The 26,431-nt window shown below is 26.5% G+C and overlaps 2 protein-coding genes across 6 annotated transcripts in view; one reads left to right on the top strand and one right to left on the bottom strand.

Annotated features, from left to right (window-relative positions):
- The window catches only part of LOC111636584 (arylsulfatase I-like), a 17,059-nt gene extending 4,963 nt beyond the window's left edge, over window positions 1–12,096 (bottom strand). Inside the window, exon 1 of the mRNA XM_023381866.1 lies at window positions 11,943–12,096. The gene's annotated coding sequence lies outside the window, so the exon portion shown is untranslated. The remainder of the gene's footprint in view (window positions 1–11,942) is intronic.
- The window catches only part of LOC111636673 (disheveled-associated activator of morphogenesis 1-like), a 76,552-nt gene continuing 57,631 nt past the window's right edge, over window positions 7,511–26,431 (top strand). Inside the window, exons 1-2 of one of the 5 annotated variants that reach the window (XM_023381981.1) lie at window positions 8,905–9,162; window positions 13,020–13,232. Coding sequence is in view for 1 of the 5 variants with exons in the window: in XM_023381966.1 (XP_023237734.1) it covers window positions 9,142–9,162 (21 nt within the window). In the remaining 4 variants the exon portion in view is untranslated. Of the gene's footprint in view, window positions 7,622–8,904; window positions 9,163–13,019; window positions 13,233–15,076; window positions 15,186–26,431 lie in introns of those variants that run through there. The other 4 variants (XM_023381997.1, XM_023381966.1, XM_023381989.1 and 1 more) reach the window with 4 other exon arrangements.

Genomic DNA, 26,431 nt, shown 5'->3' with positions numbered 1-26,431 from the left:
TCTTCTTGTAAAGTTGTAATTATTTTAATTATTTTTATTTCCAAACTGATTTTAACCAGTTCTATAGTAAGGTAACATTCCAATAGACAATATGCAAAGCTTTGTTTTCAGTTTACAGCAGTATTTATTACACAAAATTTAAGTAAAGCTTAACATGCCGATCTTGCCCCGGTCTCCCCTATATATATATATGTGTGTGTATATACGATTCCAATGATTATAAACTGTGTATCACGCGAATTACACACGTACACGCTACTTAGAAATATCAATTTTTTCCTGTTTTGTCACGCGAATAGATAAAAATTTCATTAAATTTCGTATATAAAATTCATAATCTAACGTGACAAAATGGTGTCATTTATCACTGACGAGTGATTTTTTTTTTTTATTTTAAAGAATATTATCCGAAAATGTGTGAAAATATCTTCATACTTTCCAACGAATCCAAGATGGCCGAAGTGTAGTGATTTGTGTAATTTGATAGGCTTTAGATACTATTCTACGTGTTTAATGATTTGCACGATTAAATTAATTATTGAAATTTCAATTAATTTATCTTATAAATTCGCCAAAACGGGAGCTTATTGAAAATTTAATCGTTAATTTCTCCAGGGATAACGACTGAAAATACTGCTGTAAAACGTAAAAATCTCTTTATAATTAATTTTAAAATGTATATACTGTATATAAGAAAATATTTATTTTAATGGTTAGGTAATATGTGTTTTTTAATTATTTTTTTTAAAGAAAAGATTAGATATTCTATATATGATAAAAATGAAAGAGCATTGTCTGATAAACTAACGAAACGTGATCTAAATATACTTATTAATCTCCAATTAAATATTATATTCTATTGATTTAAATTGCACTATAATCAGAATATTATATAACTCAATTCAAGATTTAGAACATGTTTTCTTTAATTATTATTTGTAAAATAGAAAGAACACCGTATGTAATTTAATACATGGAGTATTAAATATACCTGGTCATGTATAAAATACATATTAGACACATAGACGCTTCGTGATTCTATTGGATCTCACTGTATAACATGGGATGAATTTCAAGATTTTTATCTCCTCTTCGACCAATCATGCGTACTATACCAGTATCAAATTACAGATTTATAGATTTATTAGTATCTAAATGTAAATTTGTATGCACGGTTGGTCGAGGAGGGGATAAAAATCCCGAAATTTATCCAAAGTTTTAGATACTATAAAGTGTCACGAAGTGCTTACATGTCTGGTTTCTGTTTTATGCATGACGGAATATGTGTAAAATATATTTTCTATTTAGATAATGGAGAAAAATACGTAAATAAATTGAAGTTTTGGTATAAAAATTGATTAAAATCGTGTAGATTTATTGAATTTTCATTATTTTATAATCTGTAACTAAGAAGGTTAACGATAATTTGCAGAAATAGTCATACAATATTCAGATTACAGAAAAATTACTATCGCTATGCATTCATATGGAGGTTTTTTCTTAATTGTTTTTAAAATTAGCTAATTAATTTTACTAAAAATTAACAATTTACTTAATCAGTTAATTAATTATTTCACAATAAACAATACCCGAGCAATTTCTTCGGCATTGTACTATCAATAAAATTGCCTGAGATACCTCTCATCTGCACTGTAACCGGGACAATAGACATTTTATCGTATATTTTGGTTATCAAAAGGATCTATTTAGTTTTAATCATGTAATATATATTCTCATAAAATAATTATAATCTACAGATTAACATTAAAATATGGGTTAAAAGTAAAGTTATATAATTAATTTATTTGGTGTTTCTATATGATAATCTCTTAGACACTTCTGAGTAGAAAGAAAAATTGCAAGTTATTAATACAAGAAACAACTATTTCTGCACATAAAAATCTATATATTCGTCAAATCGATACACTCTTGACATAAACCTAATGAATCTTTACACTTCCTGAAGCCAATTTATCTTTATTTTCTTTTGCTATCCATATTTATCTATCTGTTTTTCTTGTTTGCATCACTTACTCGGTTAAATATTGTCATAGGACCGAACTTATGAAAGTTTATTGTTGTTTGAATAAAATAATTATATTATTTTTTGAGAAATATTTATTATAAAATATCAAAATTAATTTTTATTTAACATCTTGAGAGATAATGAAGATAGAAAATTAAATTCGAATGTTTATATACTGTATATTTAGGAGGATTTTTCGCAAAATTCAAGATTTTGATGTTTCCTTTTTGATTCGTTCTGTACACGTTTAAGTTATACAAAATGAGCGAAAAATTATACAAATTTACGTTGGAAATAAGAAACTAGAAACATTACTCTCGTTTACGAAGTTAATACAAATTTATAATATGGAGGAGACACATTACGGCCATTTTTCACAGTTTTTATATCAAATTGATATTTAAATTCTATTCTTATTATCTTTAGAAATATATAACGAATTTTACTTCAAAATTCTAAATTAAGGGGCCATCCATTAAATAAGTGTATAGTAAAGGAGAATCGAGAAAAGTATATCATTGTGCACGATAGGTGGGGGGTACAGGCATTGTCTACGTGAAATTTTTTAATGGCATACGAATTTGTTCATCTTTAATAGTCACGTGAAAATATTAGCCTAACTTTTTTCCATTTCTTCCATGCTAGAGGAATTCATGAACTATTGTATACGTGGAGAAGTTGGCCAAAAACTCCCCCTCTTAATTACCTATACAATAATTGATGGATATCCTGGCATGGAAGAAATACAACGCTTTTCGAGCTCTCTCTTCGTTGTATATAACATTGTACACAACAGAGCGAGGGCTGGAAAACTGTACACTTAATTAATGGACGACTCCTTATATAAAAAATTAAAAACCTTTATTTTTCTTTTTAGTTTTAAACTTAAGATTTTGTTTTTATTTGGACCTTTTATATTTTGAAAACTTTCTCTCAAGTTATGAGAAAAATAAGCTTTAAAAATTTTTGTCACGTCATTCGCTTCACTTCCATTTACTTCAACTCCAATTCCCAAGATTTGTCCCGAAAGATAATTCATATCAGCTGTGTCTGCTGATACTTATCTCATCTAACTTTTTTTTTCTCTTATCAAAAAGTTTTATCTGTAAAATATTTGATTCCATATATTAAACTCCAAGGAAAAATATAAGCTGTTAAAATAAAATTAAAAAAGAAAAACTATAATATTATTAAACATATTTATCAGTAAAATATACTCCAAAAGTATTGCATTTATAGAAAGATGTATGGCATTTTAAGAGTCAGAAATATGAAAAATCTATGCTAATTTAGTTTAAATTAATGAGTTTAAAATCTTGATACGTTTGTCAGTACTAAAATTTAATTCATTTAGTTTCTGTTATTCTTTCCTCCTACTTAATGCTTACTTCCATTATACAAAGGAGAAATGCCACCTCAATTTACCATTGTTTAAATGACAATAATGCCAGTATACTATTTAAAAATGGCACTGTGATAATGTCAAGTTTAAGGACACAGAAATGAATAAGCGAGGTATGGTACTTTTTAATTGATATTTATTTTACTGTACCTTCCACTTAAAGGATGTTTTAGAAAATAAGAGGGGTAGGAAATTTTTGTCCATTGTATGCAGAAGACAGTGTCTTTTTAATTAAATAAAAAAATACATCAATAGTTTTACATGATGATGTATGATGAAGTATGATGTACAGATGCAAGACACTACTAATTTGAGGTGGAGAGTGTATATTTTTAATTTAAATTAAATAAAACATTAATAATATGATTAAAAATTGCAGCCTTGCATTGTGATAAATAATTGCTGGTTAATATATATTTATTATAATATAAATAATAACTAATAAACTAATAAATATATATTTATTATAATATAAATAATAACATTAATAATATGATTAAAAATTGCAGCCTTGCATTGTGATAAATAATTGCTGGTTAATATATATTTATTATAATATAAATAATAACTAATAAACTAATAAATATATATTTATTATAATATAAATAATAACATTAATAATATGATTAAAAATTGCAGCCTTGCATTGTGATAAATAATTGCTGGTTAATATATATTTATTATAATATAAATAATAACTAATAAACTAATAAATATATATTTATTATAATATAAATAATAACATTAATAATATGATTAAAAATTGCAGCCTTGCATTGTGATAAATAATTGCTGGTTAATATATATTTATTATAATATAAATAATAACTAATAAACTAATAAATATATATTTATTATAATATAAATAATAACATTAATAATATGATTAAAAATTGCAGCCTTGCATTGTGATAAATAATTGCTGGTTAATATATATTTATTATAATATAAATAATAACTAATAAACTAATAAATATATATTTATTATAATATAAATAATAACATTAATAATATGATTAAAAATTGCAGCCTTGCATTGTGATAAATAATTGCTGGTTAATATATATTTATTATAATATAAATAATAACTAATAAACTAATAAATATATATTTATTATAATATAAATAATAACATTAATAATATGATTAAAAATTGCAGCCTTGCATTGTGATAAATAATTGCTGGTTAATATATATTTATTATAATATAAATAATAACTAATAAACTAATAAATATATATTTATTATAATATAAATAATAACATTAATAATATGATTAAAAATTGCAGCCTTGCATTGTGATAAATAATTGCTGGTTAATATATATTTATTATAATATAAATAATAACTAATAAACTAATAAATATATATTTATTATAATATAAATAATAACATTAATAATATGATTAAAAATTGCAGCCTTGCATTGTGATAAATAATTGCTGGTTAATATATATTTATTATAATATAAATAATAACTAATAAACTAATAAATATATATTTATTATAATATAAATAATAACATTAATAATATGATTAAAAATTGCAGCCTTGCATTGTGATAAATAATTGCTGGTTAATATATATTTATTATAATATAAATAATAACTAATAAACTAATAAATATATATTTATTATAATATAAATAATAACATTAATAATATGATTAAAAATTGCAGCCTTGCATTGTGATAAATAATTGCTGGTTAATATATATTTATTATAATATAAATAATAACTAATAAACTAATAAATATATATTTATTATAATATAAATAATAACATTAATAATATGATTAAAAATTGCAGCCTTGCATTGTGATAAATAATTGCTGGTTAATATATATTTATTATAATATAAATAATAACTAATAAACTAATAAATATATATTTATTATAATATAAATAATAACATTAATAATATGATTAAAAATTGCAGCCTTGCATTGTGATAAATAATTGCTGGTTAATATATATTTATTATAATATAAATAATAACTAATAAACTAATAAATATATATTTATTATAATATAAATAATAACATTAATAATATGATTAAAAATTGCAGCCTTGCATTGTGATAAATAATTGCTGGTTAATATATATTTATTATAATATAAATAATAACTAATAAACTAATAAATATATATTTATTATAATATAAATAATAACATTAATAATATGATTAAAAATTGCAGCCTTGCATTGTGATAAATAATTGCTGGTTAATATATATTTATTATAATATAAATAATAACTAATAAACTAATAAATATATATTTATTATAATATAAATAATAACATTAATAATATGATTAAAAATTGCAGCCTTGCATTGTGATAAATAATTGCTGGTTAATATATATTTATTATAATATAAATAATAACTAATAAACTAATAAATATATATTTATTATAATATAAATAATAACATTAATAATATGATTAAAAATTGCAGCCTTGCATTGTGATAAATAATTGCTGGTTAATATATATTTATTATAATATAAATAATAACTAATAAACTAATAAATATATATTTATTATAATATAAATAATAACATTAATAATATGATTAAAAATTGCAGCCTTGCATTGTGATAAATAATTGCTGGTTAATATATATTTATTATAATATAAATAATAACTAATAAACTAATAAANATTATATAAAAGATTATATTTAATTTATAATTTTTAGTAATAAATAATTTAAAATTTATATATAAATTGTCTCAAAGATGCTTACATATAGCTACATAAATTTATATTTATAATAATTAAATTATTAAAGGAAAGTGTTGAAAATTTTATTATAATTATTCTTGTATATCTTAAAATGATATATTCACCTATTTATTAATGCCATCTTACGGAAAATTTACCAATTAGAGGGATATAAATAACCCTTATATTAGATAAATATTAAGTGACCGTTGGGAATTTTTGAATGTTAAGATCTGCGAATTTTCAATTAAAGTCATTTTGAATTAGACAATGTTCTCTGCTCTAAAAATAGTTACAATTCTCTTAGTGAAGGGAAGAGTTGAGATTTCTAAGAGAAAATCTGGACGTTTGCCATCATTTTTTCGTTTTTGAATAGTTAATAAAGGCTTTTAAATACCATTGGAGAAGCTTTTCAATCTGTGTAAACAGATGTAAAGAAAGTTTTATATGCATTTTCTTCTCTCGATTTTGTTCAATTGTTAAAATAAACGCATATTTAATATGAGTTTACTGAGCTGTAGCATCCTTAAAACTGCATCCGGCTCCTCGGAACGACCATTGACCTTAGAATAACCAATCGATAGCCCATCTTCTGAAGGGAACTGATAGATTGAATGTGTCAGCACCTAAACTTCTCTTTCTCGATTGTACAAGTAGATGAACTTCCAATTCACCTTTTCATGTTGAGTCCTTTACCATGACCTAGAGAAGAACTGACATCGATCGATGATCCAAACCCACCCATGTCGATCTGACACGTTTGTGGATGTTGAATACTCCACATCCTGTCAATAGTAATTCGTTTACGTCTATCCCTCCTCATTTTATTCCTACTAGAATAACCTTATCTCTATTAGAAACAGTGAAAAATCGTGTATTAAATAAAGATCAGATAATTAAATCGATTCTAAAATTGAAAACAACAATATCTTCCCTATTTTCATCAATCTTTCGTCTCCGGAGTTTGCTCCCGAAATGGTGTTTTCACTGCATAACAATCGAGTTATACAGGAAAGCCGTCTTTACCGGGATTATCATTTCATTAATATAAAGATGAAATTTAAATAAATTTTTTCAGTTTTCATCGTGTATTTCATTGTAATGGTAACCATAGCAACCATTTCATCATCAGGGACATCCACTAGAGGAGCTACAATCGCTACCTTTTCCTCACAGAATTTGGGCTAGCAGACCACGGCGTGACTCTTCTTAGCTGATATTCTAGACAATTTTTTTATTTTTTTAAGTGACCTTGGATCATATTTTTCAGTTTTTATCAATCGAAAGATTCTAGAAGAGTGCCAATAACAAAATATGCACTTCTGATTTTAATTTATCAATAATTTTTTTTTTGTTTTTTTGTGCCGAGGAGCAGGGAGATTGGATTGATGTATCATAATATCAGGTACCGATTGGACTGCGACTTCATCATTGAATCATATTCTCTACGGAAGCATTAGGTCAGGTAAGAAAATAAATGAATTTCTGCATTACTTGTTTAGTAAATGCTGTTATCATTAATAAAATATATCGAGATTTGCAAGCGCATAACATTTTCCGTCATGCAAAAGTCATATCGTGAATGCATTTACGCATATCCTAGAGGAAAAAAACACATCAATAAAATGCTAATAATGGCATCAAAATATTACATTTTATTAATAAAATAAAGCATATTTTGGATTAAATTTTGGTTTAAAGTCTCGGTAATCGTTATTTTTAAAGGTGAAGAATGTCGTTTCATCATTTGGAAAATTGATAAATCTTAAGTTTGGCAATAAAATGTTGTTATGCAACATTAACTGCGAGAAAGTATTCTTAATTGCGAATAGTATAAACCGATCTCTCTTAAGGTTAAAATCTTATGAAGGTCATCGACATCTCAACTGGTGTCGTTTACCGTTGCTATAGCAACCAAAGATGCGGAGGAGAACAAACGATCGATAATTCGGGATGTTACAAATAATACAGAGAGTGAACCGCAGTTGAAGTAGTACCGTAAACTGCCACCGGCGGAGCCACTTAACACGATTTCGTCTTAAGATCCTCGAACGTTTCGAAGAGACAATTGAATTTTTAAGCATCCTTGCTGAAAAATTGTTTTTTTTTTAACATATTAAATGTCATTATTTATATTTAAATAAGAAAAATAATAACTTGAATAATATGAAGAACTTATGTTTAATAAATTTAGAAATAGAATTATTTTAGATAAAAAAAACTTTGCTTAATTATAAATAATTTTTTTTTGCCATTTAAAAAAAAAAAATATATATATATAGTTAATATGTATATATCTATATATATTGGAATTTTAAAGGAAGATAAGAATTTTTCTAGTTGTGTCATTTCTCATTAGATGTCGCCACTTTGATTTTCGTCACGTGACAGGTGACGCATCTCTTTGTCCATCCTCTTTCTGCTCCTTCTTCACAGATTTATCCAAAGCAGATGTTCAAACAGGGATTAATTTATGGCAAGACAATCCCGTTAGAAATTTAAAAAACCATCACAACACGTTAAATTCGAGCATCTTACAGTAAAGAAAAGAATTAAAAAGATGCTCGAAATGACCTAAACTTTAGTTAAACGTGAAATTACTTATCGTTTGATAAAGGTTAAAGATAAAAGTCGAGTTTCTACGGAAGCGAACATTTTTTATTATCTACGAAAAACGATTGAGAAATGCTTAAATAAAAAATTAATTTTCGTCAATTGTTTAAACTGTAAATGTCACAATTTGATAGAATGAAAATCACCTCGGCGACGGTTGTTAAGGTGCACGTCTACTTCACAGAACGGGGAGGGGAAAGCAGAATGGAGGTGGAGAAATCGACCCGACGTCCGCAGATGACGTCAGCAGCTGGATGATGCTTAGTGTGAGCGAGGTAGACAAAAGGTCCGGTTAGGGGTTTTACGTTTTAGGCCTACGTACGATTCGGGATGCAATATGCTCTCTTACAAATTATATAAGGCTACAAGATAATGGAAAGAGTAGAAGCAAAGGTAAGATAGAAATGAATTTTTTTTTTTTACAATCCTCATCGATACGTGACCGTTCCGAAGTGATGCTTAAATGATCTCGCACATGTTTTACTTAATTGAAATTTTATCATTTAGAAATAATTTATATAATTATATAAATTAGAGACGAGAGAAAATAGTTATGGATACATATTGGATAGGTATAGATAGTGTATAGATAGGTCATGGTGAAGAGTGAGTCATCCAAGAAAATTTCGATCGATAGGTCGATTGTAATACTTCGGAAAGTAAAACAATTGTAAGAGTAATACATCAAAATCAACAAAAATATCGGAAATTCCTCGATAGAATTTCCTCCTTTGCTACAAGCGATGATGTTGCTACTCCTCTTCATCCTCCGGGTATCGGCGAGATGCTGCTCTCAAGAAAATTCTTACGGAGTACTCGATTTATTTGCTCTTAATTAGATTTTTCAAAAATATTTCCGGATTAATATCGATTCTTTTTGCTTTCTCGACATATTTTAGTCTGCATTTCAAAAGTAGTGATTCGTGATTGGAATTTTTTTACACGCTTACCACGTGATTTTCCACCACGTTCCTTACATTTATCGTAGTTGATCTCCGGCTTCATTTTCCAATTTAACTATGGGACTTTTATTAAAAAAAATAAAAGAATTATGTTAAGCAGGGATAGCTTTTTTAGCAAACGATACGCATTGCCATAACATTTGGTTACCTCGGCAACTGTCAGATAATATCTTGAAGGAGACTTCTTCTAAATCAATGAAAGGATAACCTAAGTTAAAACAATATTTTTCATATTTTAATTACGTTTATTTTAAAACAATTTTTTTTATCGCAGTCGATAGCATAATAAATATTTAATTTTCATATGAAATTTAATCACAAACTTCGCCCATTTTTAATATTTAACTGCAAAGAATAGTCATCATCGAACTTTAAAAATCAATTTAGAAACATTACAGAATTTATAATGTTAATTAGGATATTAAATTAAAATTTTCAAATTTACAAAGTCAGGTATTCGTAAAGGTGGGTTAGATATTCTATATACTTGAAGAGCGCATGCACGAAATAGCGGACAGTACGTTGACACACCGGACAAGATCCGGGTTTTACATTATTTTCTTCTCGACTTACTGACCTTTGACACACGTTATTAAGTTGCGCGATTTTTCACTTTACTCTTCCTACTTAAATGCTACCAGACTTATCAATTTTCACAGCACTAAACCCCCTTTTACAACGAAGTCTCTATTCCTTGTAGCTATTTAAGAATCTTCATCAAGTAACTCATATTTTACACACCTACACAAAAGGGCAACATCATTTATAGTGTATATAAAATACGCTTTTCATACATTTATTGGGAGGAGAGATTAGAAATATAGATTATTTTACTTTCCACTGTGTTTTTTCCATTTTATGACAATCACTTAACGCACTTAAGTGCAAGAGTTGATGATAAAAACACACTTTCGTGTATTATGAGTCATATAAATGTAGAATGAATAGCATTTTTTTTTTTTTTCAAATGGAAGCATTGTGATAGCCAAATTTCGTCCTTGAGCCTTAAAAAGGACCCCGAACCCCTAAGGCAATGGTGCACGTGCTATGGATAAACACCGTATAATTATCAGAGAACAGATGGTAACATAGACGTGGTGATGGAGATGAGAAAAACTAAACTGGTGTAAAATGGGAGCTTTGATTTGTTTTATTTCACCGTTGCATAATATCTTTTTATAAAATACATCTTAAAATTTTTATCATTTATGTAACCTTGAACGTGAATGGATCTTTTCATAAGTAATTTTTTTTTTCCTTTCATCCTTGATTATATGCATATGTTACACTCGTGTTTTATTGTTCCTTTCTAGAGCTTATCTTCTAGATATGTTTTGTCTTCTTTGTGTAATGAAACCATTTATAATCCATATCTTGTTCCTCAAAGTAAGGCATACGTTTTCGTAGAAAGAAATAATCTTTTATAAAAGAAAAAATAACGAATTTAATTAAAAAAAATGCATAAAGTTTGAAGAAGTATTTTATTTTTCAAACATTACAACTGATAAGAAATAATCTGCAATTTTTTATATGTACTTAGAACTACTTTCAATTTATGATTTAATCCTTATAATGTTTAAATATTTCATTTTCTTAAATTCTTTTTCCCTTTAAAATCAATTTCCTGCTTGTATTTTTAAGTTGAAATTATCTAAAAATCAGTTTATTTCTCGAAAAATATTGTCTGAAAATGGGGTGCGCGCATTATATTCCGGCAATTACGACTTGTATATGTATTATACGTATCTATAACCTATAGATGTGCCTCTGTATATAGTATAATAGCTTTTCACCTTAGTTTCTTTCGTATTATTAATATTAATTGCCACTCCTCTATCTTCTTTCTAACAGAACGGGGTGTGTCTACTCTTTGGCAGCATCCAAATTTGATTTTTTTTGTAGATGAAACAAATATTCGACTTTAATTAAAATCATCATTAGATTCTGCCTTGATGTCTGGATATTATTAATTTTGTTTATTTACATCCCGAAATTAGGTCAGTCCTGTTTCTATTAGCATAATAATAGAAGCGATGCCATTTGGCGTGTTTGGTTGTCTGTCTGTTTCGCGATCGAAAACGCAATTAAAAAAAATAAAATAGAAGAAGAAAAAAAAAGAAATTTAATCACTTTCGCTTCGACATGACTCAAAATTATATTAAGAAAATATATTAATTAATTAAATATGAAGGAGTAAATAAAATTCCCAACCTTTTGGCAATTTGAATTTCATTATCACCAAGTTGGCATCTTACAAAAATTAAATTATCGATGCAGAAAGAATTTCAATAGAGTGGAAATTTTGCTGGTTAAATATATTAAGAGATGCGTACGTTTCGTTTCCGCTCCAAGTGTTTCAAGTCTAGTTTCGTGATGGCGTATTTCCTCATTTTAATATATTAATTCTTCTAAACGTTTTCCTCCTCGACCAATGGATCGCGGTTCCCCAATAGCTATTGAGATCTATAGGGAAATATAATTCGTGTTTACTAGTTGAGAAACAATATCATTGAGATACGATGATTGAAAAGAGCTACTGGAATTGAGGGATCATTATTTAGATTTATTGGTTTGAAAATAGGGTTGAGATATACGAGACTGAGAAAACACTATAGGGAAGTAATATTTAGGGTATATCAGACTGAGAATATTACTATTGTGAACTGATATTGGGATCTATCGACTGGGAAACATTACTAGCATCTATTTGTTGATTGAGGAACATTACTGGAATATATTACTTGTAAAGCATTATCGGGATGTATCTGTAGGGGAATACAATGGAGATGTAATGTTTCGAAAACACCGTTGGGATATACCAGATGGAAAACACACTTATAAGGAAACACTATCGGGATCTATCGATTGAAACACCGTATACCGAGTAATACTAGGATCTTTTTATAAGTTAAAAAGGGATCTCCAGCTAAGAAAACAACGTGAAACAGTGATTTTAAGAGTATTTTTATAACTTTTTTCTGTTTAAAGTGAGCTTATTTACGATAGAAAAGTTACAATTGTTGGTCCGTATCTAGAAAAATCATTCCAGATGGATGCATTTCCTTTAATATATTTGAAAATTTGATACGCTAGTGTTTAGTTTATGAGCTTCCGAGTACAGATGTTGTTCCATCACTTTCGATGTTTCTCTAGTGATAAACATTTTATACTAAGGAATATATTTTCCAGTCATTACTTTGAAAAAAAAATAATAATAACATTTGCATCTCGGTAACTGTTATTTTAATCGATTCTCTTTTATTTTTATTATATTTTTTATGTTCTTAGGTTTCATTTTTGAATTTTAAATTTTTTTATTAAATCACTCGAAAGTTGGGGAAAAATAACTTTAAATTCCGCATAATAAACATCCGGATGAAAGTCGGGAGGATGTAAAACGCCCCCTGGATTATAAAAAAAGGAAGTAATGGGTGGAGTGTGACCGGAAGTTAAATTTTAATGTGGCATATTGAAGATATCGAAAACTTGTAGCTGTCAAAGGTGAGATAATAAATCGCTCCCTTATAATAATTTTAATTAAGATAAAAATCTACTTAAGTTGTTTGTTAACGAACATTTTTTTTTAATGTAAATTAATGGACGCCATTTTCGAGGCGCGTGCAAAATAGTAAAGTAATTAATGCTTTCACTTTTATTGCCCCGAACAAGTGAAAGTGAGTGCACACATATTTTTATTGTTTTTTTTATTTTTTATTGTTCGTGCCACAACAGTTTTGGTCCAATGACGTAAGTAACCGGACGTGATTTATCGCTGTTTGCTTGTCTTCCGTGTTGAAAAGGGAAGAGAAAAGTGAAAAGTTTCTCTCACTTTTAATATATTTTTTTAACAAATAGGAAAAATCCCTTAACTGAATTAATTTTCTCCCTATTTTTTTAAGAGTGTTAATAAAGAAATAATTATTTTACACTTTTCTGTTTGATGATTCACGTGTTACAATTTATTTTGAGTAACCAAAGCTGAATTTAATGATGTATACGTAAGAAGTGAACGCATCTGGCCGGTTTCGTCAGCTGTCCCTTCCCCCCCAAAACATAATCCAGATGTTGTACACTGACAGACTCTATCCCGTTGACAACCGAACCGTCACGCTTTTGTTCCTCCCCATTAGGCCAAAGATGGATGCGAGAAGATTGTCTCTTCATTCTTCTTTTGGTTACTTTTTCTATATATATATATAAAAAAAAAAGAATTATTATTCAGGTAATTTTCGATAGAAATTATATTTTTCCTTTACGAAAATGAACCTTTGACCTCATCGGTGTCGAACTGAAAAGGTTAGTCACCTCATAACCATACGAGGGCGCTCAACCTCGTTTTACGCAACAATACCTTACGTGAATGGGCGGGTTTTGGACTCGTGCCAAAAATTTGAATCTTCATTGTCTTTCCCAAATCGTCTCCTTTAGTCTGGTGTAATTTTTTTTGGGTGGGCAATTATTGCCATATTTTATCTACATCAGTAGAATTTTTTTTTAAAAATGGAATAATAATTCATTAAACCATACTTACACGAGAATTTATTGCCGATAACAACAGATTTCAATTAAAAATTCGGCCGTATCTTTTAAGTTTGATGGAAGAAACACTTATTTTATCATAAGAACATAACTCTTGAGTGATATTGCTTCTTTTGATAGCGATATATATATAAAAATATTGCTGAAAATGCACATATTTGACTCTATAGATAAAGACAAGTGTTTCGAATGTGCTACTGTAACACGCTTCTAAGTGTTATATGATCAATAACAAAAATCAATATTAAAAAAATAGAACATAAAACTACTTTCTTACATAAAAATTAATACGTTATTTTATTTAATTAACACGAATTAAGCTTAATTAAAACGTTAAATGAGATACGTTCACATTGTTTAATTGAATAATTTTACTAATTAAGATTAAAGCTCTATTGATTAAAATAAACTATTATAAACAGTTATTATTTATATTATATGTATTTATTTAAATAAATTAATTTATAATTATAATAATTTGTTTAAATTTTTAAAGCATAATGCATATAAATTAAAGACGTTTTTATATTAATTTTTAGTACATGTGCGCGTTATATACGGAATTATATTAAAGAAGACTTTTTATAGTTTATATATCTATTTTTATTATAGAAAAATATTTAAAAAATATATATATAAATACAATATATATTTCTTTATGATATTTTTCCAATATCCAAAGTTTGTTTTAATCTCAGACAGTTTTATATTTACAATTTATTGCGGCGACAAAGGAGATCAGATAACATAAGAGATGTCTTATATGTAATCTCAGATTTCCTTTCTGATTACTCAGAGTATGTTCAAAAGATTTTTGTCTGATGGATATTATTGTTGTAGCACTTCCTTACAACTTTAAAACAGGAATTTTGATAAGTCTTTCCTCTTTTATCACCTACTTTCGTCGTAAGTTTAGTAAGAAAATATACAGACTCACTATCATTACTTTTATTATTAGTATTATTATTATTACGAAGGATGTTAAAGTATATTTAACTTTTATGAATGTAAAAAATATTTTTATATGTTTTAAGAAGAATAATCTATAACTTTCGAGTGTTTTTTTGTGATTATTTTAAAGTAAAAGTTAATTTTTTTTTAAGTTGAAAGGGACGTAGTATAAACCGATCTCTCTTAAGGTTAAAATCTTATGAAGGTCATCGACATCTCAACTGGTGTCGTTTACCGTTGCTATTTATAATTATTTTAAAATTCTCAACTCTTAAAGCATTTTAAGTCCTAGAACAGTTGTTACTTTAGCATTTAATAATAGTTATAAAATTTATGGCATGTAAAAATATATTAAATTTGCATGTTGATTATCAATTTTTCTGAATTTAAAATTGGAAAGGGTATTTAATTATGATTAAGTTTAATTTTATAGTTCTTAAAAAGCATTGTTCTAATGATTCAATTTATTCGTTATCTCTACATTCACCACCTGCCTGTAGTACAACAGCTTACCTTTTATATAAAAGGCCAGGTGAAACCATTTGAAAGTTTAATTTGATATAAAATTTTTGCAACATTATTTACTTGATATTTTATATTTTAGAATATTTTATTTAAAAAAAAAAAACACAGAAAAAATTAAATTATTTCAATGTTTTCTAATTTATTATTAGTAGAATTATTGTATAAATTAAAAAGGATCACACATTATTCATGATTAGTTTGTATATGCATATGTAATGTTCTATGGCATACTTGTTGGAGTCTGCTATAACATATAACAGGCCCTTCTCTCCTATCCAATAATGTAGTAATGTGAGGCCCTAAGCTGTAGAATCATAATAATCTTTAGATTGTTTGGCTTATGTATAAATCAAGCTCTGTTCTATGGAATAAATAGAAAAGTAAAGAAAAATGTATTTTTAGTGTTTGTCAGGTAAAAANGTGCGGTGACTTAATCGAAATTATTTTATTTTTATCATTTTTTTTGTATTTTTCTCTGATGATAAATTGATATTTTGATAAAAATAACTTCATTGTCATTCTCTACGGTTACTGTTTTATCGATTTATCAAAAACTTTTTCCAGAATTGTAACAAAAAAATAGAGAAGTTTATTGTAACATTATCAGATTCTTATAAAGAAAAGTAATGAAATCAATACAGACATTTTTTAAATATTAGATATGCGTAATTATAACTTAATTATCTTTATAATTTTTTGGTTAATTTTTATGATTTATATATAAAAATTCGCTTCTAATTCGTCGCATCGTACAAAATTTATCCAGGTTCGAAGTAAGAAAGAAATTAGTAAAAAAAAAAAATAAAAACAAATGCAATCTTTATCATTCTTTTCCTTTTCTCTTAATGGATCGAAGCGAATTTCTTTTTTTTTTTTTTTTTTTTTTTACTTTTGGACGAAGGAAAGAATGTCTCGAACACTTTTCCCCAAAGATTAGATACGTTTCTTAATCTTTTCAGAAGAAAAATAGTAAAGAAACAAGCATATAATATAAGTTTAATTCACTTTGATAATATTTTGATCATAATTTTTGATATTTTTTTAATGGTCTTGCTACTGGCGAACACTTATTACAGAAATATTACATCTGGAATATTGTTCAGCATCACAAAAGATGCTGCTTCATTCGCCTTTATACACAAATTGCTGAGTGTACAGAATGAAATTTTATGTATTATGAAAATGTTTCTTTTTCTTTATAAAAAAAATAATAAACGTATTCAGAAAAATTATTAAATTCTTTATACAGTTAATTCTCTACTTTTGTCGAAAATTTCATCTTTCTAACTTCAATATTGCATTTAAAGAGCGAATGTAAATAATTCACTTTCTCTCCCACTCTCTCTTTTTTTTTTATTTTATTCTATTTTTGTAAGAAAGCTTCCTATTGACTGCTATAAATCTAATATTCTTCATCCACATATACATATAAATCCAAGAGAAAAACTAAAATGTAATCGATTTATTTTGAATTTAAAGAATTGTTCCGGTTTTAATGAATAAAAAGTAAATAAAATGTTAAAAAAATATTTTATAATAAAAATACATTTCATAAATAAACATTAATTAAATATGTTTTTAAAATAAAAATTTTATTATTTATTTTTTTTTTTAAGGTAGGAAGCTGAAGAGCATCCGATTTTAATCTTCAGCTTCAAAACTTATAATTTATTTATTTATTTTTTTCGAAAAGATTACTTAAAAATAAGAATAAAAAATCGTTTGTAAAGAAAAATAAAAATAAAAGAATTATTGAATCGCTACAACATAATAGAATTTCGATGTAAATTATTTTATTTCTAAAGGAAGAAAAAAAGAAATCTGCTTTTCCTTGTTTTCCCAGATGGATTTTAAAGTTACAAAATTCGATATTTTTGCATCTGTTACTGTTTTATTTTCCTTATTTTTTCTTTCTCTTATTGTAGTTTGGTAAAATTTATAGAAATTTTTATATTTACTGGAAAAAAATAATGCTTAGAAAAGGTTAAAATCCATTTTCATCTGTTACATGTGAACCGTAAGAGAACACACGTTCATAAAAATCTTAAACATTTGAAACGAGTTACGATCCATTCAGAATATAAAATACATTTTTATTATCTTGATTTTCATGTTTTTCTTTGGTTGGATAAATGTAAATGATAACATTTCTTAAGATATGAGCCGTGCAGCCATATCTACTCGTTATAGTACTTGTTATAAAAACTTGAAGGATTAATAAATATCTTACGAGATGTTTGTTCCTTACTTTTGACTTTTTACGTCTTTAAGAGGGCTTTTTTCTATCCCCATTATAAGTTCGACAGGCTTACAATAGAGGGCCAGATATGACACGAGAGGTAAGGCAATGCACCTCATCTATTAAAGAATGGTGTCTCTTGATAGGATTTCTATAAGTTGGCCTCTATTACCCAAAAAAACTTCACGTGTTCGGCCAGTTGGGGTGCGAACTCGCGACTAAATAGAGGGGTTTAGTAGTTTTATCTATTGGGATATTCGAGGTTCGATTTTGGACGATAGACTAACGCTTTAACCTCTTGGCCATTCCTCCATTCTGATTCTAATAACTAAGATACGAACTTTGTAACGTTTTATTTAATATAACATATAAAAAATATTAAAAATTCTATTAAAATTTAATAAATTAACCTTTTCTATTTTCATCACGCAGAGTTTGATTTTCGCATAATTCTCCAGAATATTATCATTGTCTATCATTTTAAATATAATCCACAGCTTTAAAATAAAGAAAATATTATTTTATGCAAGATAATTGTTTTAAAAAGTTGTTAGAATGAAGGGTTACGATATAAATTTAGCACTAGAATTATATGACATATTGTTAACAATTGTTTTTAGAGGCTAGCAGAAGAGAAAGAAAAGGACCGTGTACTGCAATATTTCGGTACATAAAATAAAAAAATAAAAAAAAGAAATAAATTTATAAAAAAATGAGTAGACTGAACGTCTCTCTCCATCTATAAGAACGTTCAGATAAGAAAAATTCTGCTTTTTCTTATCTAAAATTGATGTTCAACCCCGAAAAAATGATCTTATGTCCATACAGTTTTGCTTCATGTTTACTTGATTCAGATTTAATCTTTAAAAAAAAAAAAAATAGGAGTTAAGATAACGTTTACAGTTGGAAAATGTTCTTTAATAATAATCCATTAAATCGTTATAAAATAATTTAAAAAAAAAGGAAAACATAAAGCCTTTAAAATACTGAATAATAAAAAAAATTAGACTATTTAGATANACAATTAAAGGTATCCCATTATAGAGTTTCTACTATAATATCCATAATATTGGTAAAGATATATCACTAGAGGTTCCATTGGTACAATGAAGTGGGTATCGAATAACTGTATATAGAAAAGTGGAACTCTTGGTGGATTGTATGAATACATAAAACATGATCATAGAATACCCGTAATTAAAAAAAAGTGACTTTTTCTGACAAACCGTACGACAATATAACGGCCAGATAATGGTTTCCTCTCCTAGATAGAAGATTGATTAAATAGTTAAATGAAACCATTAGGGAGGCAATGTGAAGTTCTCAGTGGGATACTCGAAGAATTTCGGATAAAATGATAAATAGCTGTTATATCCCCAATAGAATCTATGATGGGCAGGTGTTCTAGTAAAAAAATAAAAAAAGGAAATGAGTTTACCCCTTAGATAGTTGGTGAAATGAAACCTCTAGAGAGATCGTATGAGTGCCAACAGTATTATCGTAGAACACGTTAGTATAACATTGGGAATTGGTTCTAACATATCATGGAGACCGTGTTTCATGGGATGGTTTTCTGGCCAGAAAGTGGTTTCGTCCCCTAGATAGAGAGAGGATCGCTTAAATTGTTAAATGGAATCACTAAGGATGCAGTATAAGTGTTCTCATCTGGTATCCCAGGATACTTCTGAAGAATGTCGAAATATAAATGTTTTTGGGTGATAGATCGATTTATGATTTTTATTATTTATCACTTTATTATTATTATTATTATTTTACTAGCTTTTAGTATGCTAAAATAGAAATTACTAACTCCATTTATTTTCACTTTTACTTGTTTTCCTGTTTATGAATGTAGAGTAAAAGCAGTCGTTTATTATGAAACCTTCTTTCAGAAATTAATTCTGTTTGTTCAACCAATTATGAATCCATTCATATGAATTGCCTTTGGAAAAAACTCTGTTGAAAAAATTTTAAAGCTAAAATATTCAAGGAAAAAGCCCAAATTCTTTCAAAAATCTAAAAAAAAAAGTAATCGGTAGAAAGGCACTTTTTTTGCTCCAGCAGCATAGACAAAACTACTACATCAATGTTCTTAACTGCCATTGCTAGAAGGCAATCGATCGCCATATTGCTCTGTAGATTTTTTTTTTCATATTTTTCTCTTCTAAATATATCAAAAATTACTAACCAAATAAATATTTATTAAGGAAATATGCTTCATATATTAACTCACATTACATATATTATTCTAACTTAAATTCTTTTCTAAATCTGCTCTCTAATAATAACATAACCATGAATGCAAGATCTTATTGATTTTTCTTATCTGAGAATTAAAATTAAAATTTTTTTTTATTAAAAATAATTTAGTAGATTTTTATTGAACATAATTAAATTAATAACTGTAATTTTTGTACTGAATTAAATTCTTTTTTTCCCCTTCTTCATTAATATTGATATAGGCTAACTCTTTAAATAACTTTTAAAAACCATTCTTTTCAAGAATATTAATATTGAATTATGAACTGAAAAATATAGGATTTAAAATTGTCTAATCTCTTCTAAAATAAAATATATTTGTCTTGCCAAATTTTACATTATTCTATTTTTCCTGAAGGGGAAAAATAAGATCATCCTGTCAACTTATTCTTTACAAATCGCAATAACTAAATCCAATATGAATCTAGTAAATTCCGTCGTGTCTTTAATATTTTCTAACGCTTTTATAAAGAAAATATCAGGAAATTCTAAGCTAATTATTATCAATAATTCAAATCTATTTTTCTTAAATGTATTTTGAACTGAGGAATTTGACATTGATCGATGTCATCCTTAACGTTTTCTCTATTATTATTAAGCAATATGGATGGAAAATCGTCATTAGTTTTTGTATACGAAACTTAAATCTTGAGGAGAACAGGAAAGATAACGATAATGTTTTCTTGTTTTCTATAAAAATGCCAAAGAAACATTTGATTTTTCAAGGATACAATACAGCAAATTATATATTTTAATCTACACTTTCTTTCTAGCTCCTGGTATATATCATTAGATGACAGTAACTATCAACGATTTTCATCCATTAATTTATAGGAAACTTTAAAATGTATGAAAAAAACATAGAAATTATAGATTTTTTTCCTATAAATTATAGGAAAAAAATCTATAATTTACCCTATAATTTGTTTTATTTAGAAACAATTTAAATATTGTATTGTACAGTACTGTTAAAACTTGTTAGCTAGTTTATGAAACCAGTTAATTTAAAATGAAATGTTTAATGTACGATATAAAGTAAAAATAATAATATTTCAGATTCAAGAGTAAACATAAAATTGGATCACCCCAGCACAACTTTTCACGCTACATAACACTGAGCGTGCCCATCATTCAAGATCATATATGATCGTTAGGATCTCATTAATAATTTTAATACCATACAACATAATAGAAGCTATAATAAGATACAATTAAAGGTATCCCATTATAGAGTTTCTACTATAATATCCATAATATTGGTAAAGATATATCACTAGAGGTTCCATTGGTACAATGAAGTGGGTATCGAATAACTGTATATAGAAAAGTGGAACTCTTGGTGGATTGTATGAATACATAAAACATGATCATAGAATACCCGTAATTAAAAAAAAAAAAGTGACTTTTTCTGACAAACCGTACGACAATATAACGGCCAGATAATGGTTTCCTCTCCTAGATAGAAGATTGATTAAATAGTTAAATGAAACCATTAGGGAGGCAATGTGAAGTTCTCAGTGGGATACTCGAAGAATTTCGGATAAAATGATAAATAGCTGTTATATCCCCAATAGAATCTATGATGGGCAGGTGTTCTAGTAAAAAAAAATAAAAAAAGGAAATGAGTTTACCCCTTAGATAGTTGGTGAAATGAAACCTCTAGAGAGATCGTATGAGTGCCAACAGTATTATCGTAGAACACGTTAGTATAACATTGGGAATTGGTTCTAACATATCATGGAGACCGTGTTTCATGGGATGGTTTTCTGGCCAGAAAGTGGTTTCGTCCCCTAGATAGAGAGAGGATCGCTTAAATTGTTAAATGGAATCACTAAGGATGCAGTATAAGTGTTCTCATCTGGTATCCCAGGATACTTCTGAAGAATGTCGAAATATAAATGTTTTTGGGTGATAGATCGATTTGTGATTTTTATTATTTATCACTTTATTATTATTATTATTATTATTTTACTAGCTTTTAGTATGCTAAAATAGAAATTACTAACTCCATTTATTTTCACTTTTACTTGTTTTCCTGTTTATGAATGTAGAGTAAAAGCAGTCGTTTATTATGAAACACGTTGCAAAGTATTTTGAAAATTGCATTGGAAAGTTGTAAAAAATACACTGTATAAACCATAACAAAATCTAGTTATTTAAAGTAATGGTAAATATAGTAATTTCAAAGTAATGGTCGATTATTTAATTAAATGTTCTTCGACTATAAATATTATTTATGTTCATTTTTCGGTCTATAACGTTTCCACACATTATTAATTCGGTCACGTCTTTCTCATTATTGTTCCAGCTGATTCATATATATGACTATTTCTCTCATATCTCCCGGGAGTTCTCCTATATCTCCTGTTTTCGTTATTTATGATTCTTTATTCAACTAAGAGCAGTTTTATCGAGAGTTGTTGGGCAAGGATTGTAGAAATTCTTTCTGCTCTAATATCTCGGAACTATTCTGAGATATTTTCTTTTAGAATCTTACTAATACAGTCTAGCAAAGCTCTCTTTTCTTAATTGATATAACGATATATCCATGATTACTCTAATCCAATAAGAAGATGATAATTTCCATTTGAAGAACCTAGGAATAAAGAATATAAAGGATATTTTTATATTGAAATTTTTATATACTGTACTTTAAATAATATTTTTGAAAAGAAGAAATCCGTGAGAAACCTCATTAATGAACTGAAATATATATAAAAAGAAAGAGTGTATTTTATCACGATTAAAAAAATACAACTGAGAAAATAAAACGTTTCATGAACTGTACAAATGACTAGTTCCTACCTTGTTATTATTTTTTCGATATATTTTTTTTAAATATAATAAATGCTGTCAAGCACAACAAAAGAAGTGACAGTTCAGTGGTATTATTATTGTAATTTATTACATATTATAAAGTAACACTTTATTATTAATGTATCACTACAAAAAAGAAGCACGTGATCTAATGAATTTACCTAAAAAATTATTATAACTTTATATTTTATTCATTTTAAGTATATACGGTAAAACCTGTCCAAAACGGAACCTGTCTAAACCGGAAAAACACTCGGTACCACGCGATTCCATCTTACACAGGTTTTACCGTATTAAAAATATTTTAAATATACTTTATTAATATTTTATATTTTTATTTATTTATTATTTAATTAGAGATTTAGTGAGTTTTTTTTGTAAATTTAATAGGATTTTTTTTGTTATGTTGTAAGAGTTTTTCCATGTTCTTTTTTCTTTTAGAATTACCTTTATCATATAGAAGAAAATAAAAATAATTTTAAAATGGAATTTTCTCCTAAAAATATAAAACTTTTTCTCTAAAATATAAAATCTGTAAGTCATAGTAAAGTTCAAAGGTTAAAGATCTATTTAATCCTATTTAGTCTGTTATTCTGGTATTTTTTATTCTATACTTTATTATATTAAATATATTCAGAAATTATTCTATAATATAATCGAAATTTAATTTTAAAAATCAGTTAAATATCTCATTTTATTAAACCCACATGTTGCCTTTCAATTGAGTTATTCATGCCAACAGCTGGTTATATTAAATTAAAGATTAGTACTTTATTAATGTTGTTTAACATAAAAATTGATTTTCTGTTGAATAAAATTGAAAAAAAATACTCTAAAATTCTTGAATATATATTTATTTGAGCGCAAAAATATGAATGAAAAGTTTAATAACCAATCTTATTGCAATCAGTTTATAACATAATGTAGTAGTAACAGATGTCCTTTTCTCAGCTTCGTCATATATTTTATCGATTTTAAGTAACTTTTTATGCAATTTTCTCTACTTAAACATTAAAAAAAATCATGTTTTCTATACTCTTTTTTTATTTTGCTATGAAATATAAGCAATGTTAATAATTTAACTATATTACAGTACTAAACATCTTCATAAATTGAAGAAAAATAATAAAAATACATTTTATCTGTTGATTATTACGTAAAATATATATATAGGGAAAAATATTCGCCATTAATTATAATTATAATTAAATTTAATGATATCTTACTCACTATAATCTTACATTTATATTAATTTTTCATTAGCCACTTTGGATTATACAAATGAAATTTGATATAAAATTATCGTAGAAATTATCTATTATTACTCATAAAAATGAATTTTCTTCCTTCCTTTTCTTTATAGAAAAATTCAATTTTCTATAAAGTTAACTTTGATGGAAGTTTCATGATAGATGCGAGAAGGAACGAACAAAATAAAACAATTTATTGTTAGGATATTGTTAATATAATCTATAATCCAATTCTTCTATCATTGAACAGTTCACTCTATGTATTTGGTCACACGATTATCACTATAGTTACCGCCAAGTATCACGAAAAAAAAATCGAAAGTAATCAATGCTGTTCTAACGTTTGAGGCCCAGTGTCTAATTTGTAAACAGTTCACTTTCAATCAACTAAAAACAAACTCGTCCCTTCAGGTTCTTTAAATTTATCTCTCTACTATCATGTTTCAATTATCAAGTACTACATTTAAAAAAAAAAAAAAGAACATAAATCTCGATCGTATGATAAGCATCTATTGACTTGTATATTGGAATGATATCTGCAAGGTAATTTAATTATGCAGTTAGTTTAATTAGTGGTCTTGTTTAGATTTTATCAAAGTGTCGTTTCGAGGAGGACATTCGATAAACACAATAAATTAAACTATCGTCTTTCAACCTTTGTTCAAAGTACCGAAATGCACTTGTTAAGTGTAAAGAATTCGCAGTTAGGCACGAATATATTCGCCTTTATATAAATGCAATAATTAAAAACAAAACTAAATAATTAAAAAAATCGTTAATATTTTGTTTCTAAATTCAAAAACGATTGAAGGAAATTTCATCTGTAATCGAATATTTAGAAACTCGGGTTCAGTTTACACGAGGAAAAAAGTTTTAGTGAATTAAATTAAAATAGATTTAACACAGTCGAAAATATCTTTAAGTTAATGGATTTTCTATACCCAGGGAAAATTGCTTGATGCCAGAGTTCCTAGATTAATGGTTGCAATGGTGTACCTTCGAGTCTCTAGCCACACCAACAACTAGACAGGGTTTACTCAACCACTAATGAAAGTCTATAGCTCAGATTCTCTAGACAAAATTCCAATATCTTTATACTTAAAGTAATATTAAAGAAGTGTAGAATTTCTTGAAATAAGACATTTGAATCGTAAAAAAATCTTTAAACATTTATTATGAATTTTAATTAGAAAAAAGTAAAGAATCTTAACTCCTAATTAAATGGTTCTGTTAAATCAAATCGTAGCATAGTTTAAACGTTTCTGAGAATTCAAAAAAGTACTTTAAAAACTATTGAATAATGTTAGAAAGTGAATGATAGAGTAAATATTGTTGAAAACTTACGATATTGTTTTATAAAATATGAATTGGATCTTACTTGTATAACAAATAATATCGTGTTTAAATTTAAAATATCTCGAAAAACTGATTTAATTTATATAGAAAAATACGAACATAAAATATGCAAATAGTTTTTATTTAAAAGAAATAATGTATAAATATTCCTTTCACGCAATCCTATAATCGCTTCAAATTCCTCACGTTTGAATTTCTGTAAATATAATTACAGCTTAGCTATTTATAGACGTATTTTTAAATGTATAAATCATTTTAAAACATAGGCTATAAATCAAAAAAAAATTTTTTTTCTATTATCAATATTGCTACTTTTCTAAATAAGATCAAATTAAAATTTTTAAAATTTCCTTTACAAAAAATTATAGAAGATTTGATTCTTCCATATAACGCGTTTAAGTCTATGTAATGATTAATTATGGATATATAATCGAAATAGGAAAATAAATAACAATTAAATATCATTGACTATCAATATTTCAGATCTTCACTACCGTGGCTATAAAGTTGAGAGATTGAAATTTAAGATTTCTCAGAATTCCTTTGAAAAAATTTGACTTTTAGAGATATTTTGAAAAATTTCTCAAAGGATTATTAAAAACTTTGCAAAATGATATCTATAAATCCTCCGAAAACTTCGCAAAGGATTCTTTAAAACTTTGCAAAAAGATATCTATAAATCCTTCGAAAACTTCTCAAAGGATTCTTGAAAACTTTGCAAAAAGATATCTATAAATCCTCCGAAAACTTCTCAAAGGATTCTT

The sequence above is a fragment of the Centruroides sculpturatus genome, unplaced genomic scaffold (assembly GCF_000671375.1).
Source record: "Centruroides sculpturatus isolate CEXI.00-Female unplaced genomic scaffold, Cexi_2.0 scaffold152, whole genome shotgun sequence".
In the NCBI taxonomy this organism is placed as follows: Eukaryota; Metazoa; Arthropoda; class Arachnida; order Scorpiones; family Buthidae; genus Centruroides; species Centruroides sculpturatus.
Note: the sequence above shows the minus strand (reverse complement) of the source record. Positions and strands in the feature narration are given on the sequence as shown.